The sequence below is a fragment of the Tetrao urogallus genome (assembly GCF_951394365.1).
Source record: "Tetrao urogallus genome assembly, chromosome: 2".
NCBI classification, from domain to species: Eukaryota; Metazoa; Chordata; class Aves; order Galliformes; family Phasianidae; genus Tetrao; species Tetrao urogallus.
This window is the reverse complement of record NC_136814.1, coordinates 58,426,818-58,437,149: the sequence shown is the minus strand read 5'-3', so window position 1 is coordinate 58,437,149 and position 10,332 is coordinate 58,426,818. Positions and strand designations below refer to the sequence as shown.

General features: G+C 45.4%; 1 protein-coding gene across 1 annotated transcript in view; it reads left to right on the top strand.

Moving 5' to 3' along the window:
- Positions 1 to 873: 873 nt before the first annotated feature.
- Positions 874 to 10,332, top strand: part of RSPO3 (R-spondin 3) — a gene marked incomplete at both ends in the record, with an annotated part of 58,244 nt that continues 48,785 nt past the window's right edge. Inside the window, one exon of the mRNA XM_079550466.1 lies at positions 874 to 970. Within this exon, the coding sequence (XP_079406592.1) occupies positions 874 to 970 (97 nt within the window). The remainder of the gene's footprint in view (positions 971 to 10,332) is intronic.

Here is a 10,332-nt window from a genome sequence, read left to right as displayed (position 1 = left end):
AGGACGACGGCGGAGGAGAGGCGAGAGCAGCCCGGTCCCGGCCCGCCCCGCCGTGGGAGGCAGTACGACAGCGGGCTCCGCGCCCCCCTCCCGGCCCCGCTGCCGGAGGAGGACGCCCCAAGGGAGCTCCCCATGCCGTGCCGAGCGCCGCGGGCTCGCCTCGTCCCGCCTCGTCCCGCCCCGCCCCGGGGCCGCTCCCCCGGGGCCCCGCTCCGGAGCGGCTGCCGCACGCGGCCCGGCGGGGGCTGCCCGTCGACGGGCGGGGGGGGCCCGGCCCACCTGCGCCCCGCGGTTGCTCCGGAGCGGCGGCGGGGCTGGGTCCTCCTCCTGCCCCCCCGGCGCTCCCGCCCTCGCACACTCCTCGCACCGCCGTCGGCCCGCCCGGCCTTGTCGGCACCTCGCCCGCCCGCCGCACGCACGGCCGCTCTGCCGCACGCCCACCGGCACCCCCCCACCATGCTGCCGGCATGGACCCCGGCGGCGGCTGCACGGCTCCTCTCGGCTGCTGAGTGCCCTCTGAGGTCCGCCGCAGGTAGCAGCGGGACGGGCGGCGCTGAAGTGGTATAGGAAGAGCAGAGGGGAGAGGAAAATTAATAAATAAATAAAAGAGGAGGAAAAAAAAAAAAAAAAAAAAAAAAAAGAGAAAAAGAAAACGGAAAGAAAAGGGGGAAAAAAGCGCAAAAAGCAAAAGAAAAAAATAAAAAAGGAAAAAAAAAAAAAAAAAGGCCACCAGCTCAGCCAAGCCTGGCTTTGGACATCGGCGCAGGTATCTGTGCCGCTGTGCTCATCCCGCGCCGCCTCGGTTTTTTTTCGAAAGGAAAGGAAAAAAAAAAAACGAACGGAAAGGAGAAGCGGAACTCTCAAAGGGTTACTATGCAATTGCGACTGATTTCTTGGTTTTTTATCGCTTTGAACTTTATGGAATACATTGGCAGCCAGCACGCCTCCAGGGTACGGCGACAGGGAAGAAGTAAGTGCGAAGGGCTTTCTGCTTTGCCGTCCCCGCTCCCCGCGCCGTGCCGCCCACCTGCCCGGGAGCTGCCGCGGTGTTCCCGAGCCCCGCGCTGAGCGGACCTGCGCGCGTTCCGCGGAGTTCGGATGGGACGGAGCGAGGTTCGGTTCTTTCCTATTTTCTATGTCCCCTCACTGGGATGAGCAGCGCCGGCTCCGGGATGAGTTGCGCGTGATCCTCTCCGTCTGCTAAAGGGGAACTTTATTTTCTTAGCGCTTCCCAATGAGAGAACACGGTGCAGGTAACTTTTTGCCGCGATGTCCCGAGAGCCTTCGTCCCCCCCTCGATCACATTGCGGTGATCGGAGGAGGCCGCAGAGGGCAGAGCTGGGACCCGCCGGGACGGATCGCCGCCTCATAGCGAGCGGAGTCCCCCGCGGTGTGGCCGCCCTGGCAGCCCCCGGGGCAGCAGCTCTGCCTCACTCTCCGGGTGATTCCGAGTGGGCTGAATGCATCCTTCCCTCTCGACCCGGCCGCCCCGATGCACGCCGCAGGCAGCCGTGAGGGAGCAGCCCTCAAGATGTACGGCTGCAGCTCCCGGAGGTGGGGGACTCGGAGCTGAAGCGAACGGAGCGAAGCTCCGGCACGGTTCGCCCCACGCTGGGCTCCGAGCGCCGCCGCGCTGTGCCCTCACCGTGCTCCTCTCCGGCCCCCGAGGGCAGCGACCGCGGCCGATCGCGTAGGGGAGGCACTTTTTGCACACCTACCGCTCTTATGTCCCCTTCCCGTGACAGCTGCGGACAGCGGGGAAATGAGCGGTAGCTTGCGTTTATTCAGCGAGGAGTACATCGAATTACTTCCTCAGGGAGAGGACGCGGGGGCTGATGTTATTATTTTTTGCTCCCCTCCCCTCCCCGGCATGAGTAGCGTTTGAAAGGCTTTTTTGTCCGCTCTGCACACAGGGTCCGATTCACCCGGCGTGCCCCGAAGCGGATGGGGGCCGCAGCACCCCTTCCCCGCGGCAGCGCAGCGAGCGTTCGGGGCTCGGATATTGCCTTTGGCACGGGACGGTTCCGCGGTCTCACGCGCTAACCGCTTGCTCCCTTAAGCCCTGGCAGCCGCGGCCCCTCTGCTCCAGGGGCTCCCCGAAGGAGCTCGGCCGAGGGACACGGGAGTCGTACCCCTTGCACCCTCCCCGTGGTCGTTCCACGCACCGTTCTCCGCCGTCGGGGCCACGCAGCGGGGGGCAGCCCCAGGAGCACCTTGTGCGAGCCGCGCCGTGCCGGACCCAGAGCCGGGCCAGCGGCGACCTCTGCTGTCCTGAGCCGCGGCGGGCAGCCGGCGGCAGGTGCTCAGCTTGGCTTGGCTCTGCTCGTGCGGTCCTACCTGAGCCTTAGCCCCACTCGTTGAGCTGAGTGATTTTAGGGAGCTAGAACTGGAGGTGTTGGCTGAAAATAACAAACAAACAAACAAACAAAAACAACCAAAAAAACCCAGAACACCTGGATGGCGCAACGTGGAGAAGGTACTGAGAACTTGCTCAAAGTTTTCTGTTTAAAAGACAAGAGTTAAGCTGAACTCACTGGTGAGCAATTGATGGAAAGAATTGCAGCTAGAGATGGAAAGCTGGCCCTTGGCTTTGTAAGTGAAGGGCCATATCCATCAGAATGTCTCACTGGGATGTGGTTGAGGTCTGGTTGAGGTCCTTAGATCAGATGGCTGTAAAACACACTGAGGTATCACTGCTGCTTATTGGGTGTGAAGCGAGAATTAGAGTGTGAGTATTTATGGAAGCTCTTATAAAAGAGGCTTGGGACACTATTTGCACAGATTATTTCAGCTGTAAATATCTGCGGATCTTTGTTAGTGGATGCTGCCACTTGAAAAAGTGACAGAAGTGGTAGAAAAGACACCTGTCCGATGTGTCTATTACATGAAGACTTTCTCTGGATCTCTTGTCTCTTTTCCCCAGTCAGTATCCTTTAAACGTAAGTCCCAGACCCATTGCTTGGGAAGTGCTTCCAATTTTCCACCCCACCTATGTACTTCAAATGCAGTTTAAACTATTTTCATCAAGCCATGAACGAGTGAACTTCTGTTACTTCACTTTGTTAAATATCCGAGGCCCTATCCTGTGTGTTAATACCACCACATTTTAAGAGAAAAGAATAACAAAGCCTAAACTGACTAATTTGCAGTATGCAGCACCAAGCTCAGCTCATGTAAATTGAAATTTCTTTCTTAATTTCCCCCATCAGGAGGGCCTGGTGCTGAGGCATTACTTATTTTGTACCTGTGGACCAAACTTTCATTGAAGTTACAAGTTGGAATATCTAAAATTTCTGTCTCTCTACAAATTGTAAATGTGCTGCTGGAGGAGTAGAAGTAGAGGTGGATCTCATCCGAAGTCAACAGTGGGGTGCGGACAGGGGTTGCGTCCATAAATAGATGCGGCAGACGCGATCAATAAAAGTTCAAAAGCAAACATGCCATTAGCCAAGAGATGTGTGTGTTCATTCTGATAAGAGCACTTAAGATTAACAAATTGAGTTGCTTGTTGGGGTCCTACAAGAGAGATTAATATGCAGCAAGTAGAGACTAACATACCACCTTGTAGGAAATTCTGTGTATCTGCCAGTGAGTAGTTTTCTTAGAAAAGAAGTAGGATTAAGTCCACAGTTCCGAAGTGTTTTGGCTCTGCAGACCACCATCGGCCCTCCACGCTCAGCACCGACAGTTGTGCACCTTTCTCATTGACCTTTTAACTGCCGGAAATGGAGCAGTGTTTGATGTGGCTCTGCCAGTGACCTCCAGAGCGTTTGCTGTGACCCCATGGACTGTGAACACGCCAAGGGCTAAATTTGGGTATCATCAGAGTAAGCAAAGTGACAGCAGACAGATAGAAAGTCCTGCGCTCGTATCAGTCCTACATCTGGGAGTACAGCTGTCAGCATGACTTATGGAGCTGCAGTTTGGGTGCAGAGCTGCCAAGATGTACACTGCTGTTGGCTCATGGTGGCCAGTGTTGGCATTGCCTCCTGTCTTTGTCCCAAGAGAAAAAGGAGAAATTACATTACTAGTTAAAATAACATTGTGTTTTGGGAAGTAATTTTTTTTAGCAGTTCACCATCAATATGCATATTTCTAGCACTTGTATGTATGCTTGAGGTCGGCACGGCACGCATAGCGATACAGTACATTCTAAACATAATATAGGGGTTATTACTGATTTTTTTTTAAAGAAATCATTTAATATCTGAGTGCAGTAACGGGGGGCAGAGCTTAGCTGATCAGTAGCCATCAATGAGCTGAATCTGACCTTGGGTGAGATTAAACTGTTCACTGTTAGCTCTCTTTCAGAGTATTTATGTCTGGCCAATGCATTTTTTTTTGGTGATGGTTGCATCTTTGAATAGTCAGCGTAAATACTTTGCTGTGACAAGTGCGTCTTTTTTTTTTTGTAGTGAAACTATATTTCGCGTTTGTGGATGAGCCCGTTTGTTTCGAAATACTGTGAAATTCTTATGACAGTCATAAGAAGCAAAAGCAGCCATAGAACAGTCTCATCGTACTTTCATAAACTGCGAACAGATTTCATAGCAGTGATATCTTAAATAATCAAATAGGGAAAAAGCCCTACCCCTTGCTGAAAGCATTAGAAGAATTATAGGGTAGCTTGCTTGGGTTGTTTTTTTTATAGCTGTGCGTGCGTGTAGACCCGGGCTTGAAACATACCAGCTGCTGGTGGAGCGGCGCGTATCCCAAGAGCGTCGGCGTGTGAGAGTAAAGAACACTACAGATCAGTTCCCATTTCATACCTGACATCTGAAATGGTGATAATTTTCATTTCTTTTCCATCCAGCTCCTGAAGGCACTTCTTAATCTATTTAAAAGTTCTGCTGAACTGTAAATACACATAATGCCACCACTTCTTAAAGCCATTGACAGTGTATCAGCAGATATATAAGAAGTCATACTTCTCTTCGCAGACAGAACAAAACATTGCTATTATTAATGTGATGACTTTAGAGCTTGAACCTGCCTCCATAGTTTTCAGTGGAGAAAGTTCCGTGGACTTTCCTGAGCTGCAGAGGGCTCTTTTCAAAGGATCCCAGGAAAGATTTTGAGTTTTGAAGGATTCCTGTGCCGGAATACTTGCAAAATATCATTATCCAAATATGTAAGATACCTACATAGGAAAAAAAAACAATGCCCTGTGCCTTTCACATATCATCTGCCTGCGAGGCAACTTCTTTCTTAAGCATATGGAAACGACAGCTATTTTACTACTTTCACTTACTGAGCCAATTGAAGCCAGTGCAGCAAATGCTGAGATGAATTTTTTCTTTTAAGCTTGTTTTCAGTGTATGAAGCCTTTGCAAATCCCTAGTACATTCCTTCTTGTTCAGTTTTTTTGTTTTTAGTCTTTTCTTTTTCTGGAGACAATGGAAATTCTAATAACAGAAATTGAGCTAGAACTTAGAAATGGGACTTAGCCATTATCTGTTGCTTAGTCCGCTCGTTTTCCCTTCCAGTTAATAAAGCAAGCATGCTGTCTGGACTGTGGCTCTTACCCACTAACACTAATAAGCTGCCTATCGCTTCATATTCAATCATTTATAGGCAGTGACTAATGGGAAAACTCTCCATTAAAACCATGGGGGTTCCTGAGAACCTTTTTCCCCTACAATAAATTGTCCCATTTGCTCTTGAAATTAATTTAAAAGTTGCGAAAGTCTGGTGAAAGAGATGTAAAACTAATAAGGAATAATATTTTTGTCTCATTTCTAATTTTGGATTCTGAACAATTCAAAAATGCTTTGCCAATTTTTTTACCAAAATAATTCAGAACAAAGTAATCTTATCAGATGAGAAAAAGCAGCTGAAACCATACATGTTTTTAAACAAAAATCTGTCTGCTATTACCACAAACAATGCAGCAGTAAGTATTTGTTCATGCAAAACATGCTCTGGCCCTCAAAAAAAGAAGATCTACTACTTTTTTTTTTTTATAAATAATTGAACAACTGGGCTTCTGACAATGGCAAAACAATGACTTACTGGACACTTTATCATAATGAAATCCAATGGGATTTATTAGCAATTGCTTTGGCCATATTTTTGTTGTTAGCAGTTGAAATGAGCAACGCCACTTAAAGAACAAAAAGCACAACTGCGCTATGGCTATAGAATAGTTGTCAAATAAACATCCTTGTGTTTTGATTTCTAGCTTACGAGCTCTAGATCATGGACTTTAAAATGTTCACTTTAAACTATTCACTCGCATCATTACAAACAGCTCCCACTCAAGAAAAGGAGCCGCAAAACTTATTCACACAAGGACTAGCTGCAGGGGTTGGAGCCAGGGGGGGCCCTGACCTCTGGCTGGAGTGGCACTGTGCTCCTCACATAGTGCAGTATTTTGCTCCCCACAGCAAAGGCATTAATGGGGAAGAACTTAACGGGATGCTTATGGTGATACTGTTAAGCAAAAGTAAAACCCTGAACCACACGTTCTACATGGAGCTATAGTAGCGTCTTGATACAGACATAATTCCTTTAGGTCTCTTGTTGTGTGTCAGCTTCATGTCCTGACACATTTTCCATTGAAACATGAAAGGTTCGAGATGTGGGATTTCAGATGTTGGATGTTTTCTGCAGGGTAAAGCAGATTTTAGGGTGCTGTAAAATAAAACAGGAACTCACTGATGCGTGTTGGAATGGCAATGATGTAAGAATTCTGTGGCTTCCTGTAAGGTGCTAGGGGAGAAACAGCAGGACTCAGATCCAAGAGTGGGGCACAGATGCCTAAGGTATGTCTGGTGCAGGATCGGAACACCTTACTTTCAAAGCCCTGCTGAATTGCCACCTTAGCCCTAAAGTGGACAGTTCTCAGGTGGTTTGTTGTTTCTATGTGAGATGTTAGCTTGCCCAGACTGAGCATTCACCTGGCATGGGAGACTTTTGAGCTCAGTGCCCTTCTGACATTTTCTCTTAAAGAAACCGTGGGTAAAAAAAGTTATAAATAAATAATACCGAATAATAAAAATAATGAAACAGATTTCTTCCAAAGATAACAAGGGTCTCAATCATCTTGCTGGCGACTGCTTCTGTACGCAGAAATATGGTTTTCCCTGTAAGCAGCTCACTGACCCTTTCCTCTCTTGTGCTGCTGGCTGCAGCCAAACCACCTGAGATGACCTGCAAATAAGAGTCAGTTTATTTGTGCAGATCAACTTGAGCTAAAGGCATGTGACATAATGTCGTTTTCCAACTCTAGATGAATATTTTTGCAGCTAAGATTTTGGATACATTAAGGGTAATAAGGCTGCACCTTCCTTTGTTTCAAAGAGTGAGGCCTCCTTCACAGTGTTAAAGAACATAGGCACACACGTAGTCTTACAGGTCTGGGTACCAGTGCCAGGGCACCAAACACCAAAGATAGCCAAGATGTGATACAGTTTCTGGCCCCAGCTAAGAATTCCTTGCTCAGTGTGGTCATTTCTGTTCCCCCCTTTTGGAGCCCCCTATGCTTTCCATGCACTGGAAGGTAACTTGGATGCCTCGCTCGGAGCTGCTAGCACTATTGACACCAAAGCACTGACTGAGGGCATTGCTGCTCAAAGCAGTGATACTCAGGACAGCATAAATCCCTTACTAATCACCAGCTCCTCTGCCCTGCTTCTCTCCAAATAACTCACCAGAGCAGTGATAGTGTTTTGGTGGGAAGTTACAGCAGAGGTAGGCTTTTAATGTGATTCCCTCGTCTTTCATGTGAAGCAAGGAATGATATTCCTTGGAGGAGGGAAGGGGAGAAGGTTCTTCTGTGAACTACAAATGCAGGAGCAACCAGCTGGTGAAAGGAGATTTCCATTGCGTTTCTTGCTAACATTTACAAACATCCACATGAACCAGAGCTACTAAAACCTGACACTTTAATATGTTTACAGAGTTTATGTGTGTTATCAGCACATGTAATACTCCCAACAGGATTTATTACAGGTTCCTTTAGCAACAACATTTTTTATTCATAACAGCTCAACTGGTCAGAGAGGAAAACAGCCAGTTTCTTCAGAGCTTGCCTCCCACACACACTTGCCCTGCATTATTTGATCGCTTGTTCATGAAGATTACAAATATCAGTGTCGGCAAGTGTTTCACAACCTTTTTTCCTAGAGTGTTCATAGTTAATTTCACTACACTTTTTCTTTGCTGCTGAATAAGAGGTTACTTTTTTAATTTTGCTATCTGTTACACAGATGAATGAAGAATTATTCCCTCAAAATAAACTGAGTGGGACCAAGAGATATTTATTTAACACGGGAGTCAGAGAATGTTAAGTGCATACATTTAGCAAATCCGAAGATTACAGAAAGTTTTAGTAAAACACAGAATTAAAAATAATCCACTCAGATAAGACCTTGCAGTGGGCATAGCGTCCGCAGATGTCATAAAATATAAAAGACAGAACTGTAAAAGCAGGAAAGGTAAACAAATTACACAACATGGTAATTTGCAAAGATGTTCAATTTTGTGGTCCAAAATGAGATAACGCATTTGTGGATTAGGCTTCTGCTTTATGAAGAATTGAACAGCTAATGAGTTTCAGAGTTGAGTGTGTATTAAAACTGAACCTGGAATTTTGCATGAGTGCACAGAACTTTGTAACTTGTGCTGCACCCTGGACAAGCATTTTTATGCCCAACGCCCAGCTTTTAGGGCAAAAACATCTTAGAAGTGCTATTTAATACATCCACTGAGGGAAAGCTTCAGTGGTGTAAGAATTTATCTGTAGGATTCAGGTGTATGTTACTATCAGCAAGAGGACATCCATATAACTGCGGAGGTCACATATTATTTTCTAAGACCAAAGTTATTCTGAGAAACAAATTAAATATAAAAACAAATTCCCCTGGAAAGATAGTGGACAAAAGTATTTCCATTTCTCTTTTGATATCATTTATTTTTGCCAACAACATACAAAATTGGTATGATTTGAGAATGTTGATTTTCTTCCACAAATGGATACCACGAGCTTTCTTCTCAGTAACTCACTTAGATGTTAATCGTACTCTAAAAAATACATCTTATTTCAAATATCTCAGGACAAGTAAGCTGTTACATTTGTATCTCTGAATTAAATATATTTTGAGAAATAGCATAACAAATGGTAAAGTATGTTAAAGTTATGTGGTCTCTTAAAGGTCCAAGTGGGCCCGATTGCTCCCCTAACATGAAAATTATGGAACAGATTTCACATAGGCTTTCCTTTGCAATGTTTCTATGTGCTGTGTCTGGATGCTGATGAACAATTTTCACAGAGGTTAGAAGCATGGGTTGTGGGTCTTATTCCTATTTGCTGGGATCTGGCTCTGCACAAAAGGAAATGAGAATTGTACCCGTCCAAGATGAGAACAGGCTGCTGTTCTCCTCCTTCTGAAGTAACACTTTCCAGCTAGCAGTGAAGTCCACTTCTTCCTCATTGTAAATTAGAGCTGAGTCCAGATAAAATAGATTAATCAAATGAATTGTATTCTCTTGCATTGTCCAGCTTTATTGATTATGTAAAAAAAGTAGGATACAAATCATTACTACCACTAAAAGACCACTGAGCATTACAAAAGTCAATCCATAATCCTCTCTGAAACCTTGCATAACATGTTGAAAATCAGTTATTTATTTATGGAACTACTTGGTTGACCCTTTCCTCCTTGTTCTCCAACTACCTGTGACTACTGTTGTGAGCATCAAAAAGGGCCTCAGATTTTTATCTGGGGAATGCAGAGAGCTTTGACACATCTTATCCAAAATAGATCAGCCACAAAAATTGCAGTATTACATATAAGAGAGCTTATTCAGAAGAATCTTCCATCTCATGCTTTCTGGCTCCCAGTTCTCTATTTTATGCATTTTATTCCCTGGAATCACACAGACCTACAGCTGTCATCCTTGAGCTGGAAAAACCCTTAGCACACTGTTTGCCTATGGTCTGCTAAAAAGATCTTTTCGACCATTAGCACACATAGCATTCAACAGAAATGTCAAAAAAAAAAAAAAAAAAAAAAAAAGAAAGAAAAAAACCAACTATATACTTACCAGATAAAGTAGGATGGTGTTTAAAACTGTTTGCAAAATGTTAGCAAAATCCATTATTTTGATTGAAACTGTATTTATACATGCTCATACATTTAGCCAACTCCTCTTCGTTGCTGTACATTCATATTTTAATCTACATATATGCATACAAACTCATGTAGACACAAGCAAGAATTAAAGGTCTTCTTAACACATTCTTAAAGTATTTTTACTTTGAAATTATTTTAAAATAAAATAAAAGGGTCAGTCACCCCAAGCACAAAAGGTGTAGTTTTAAAATCCTTT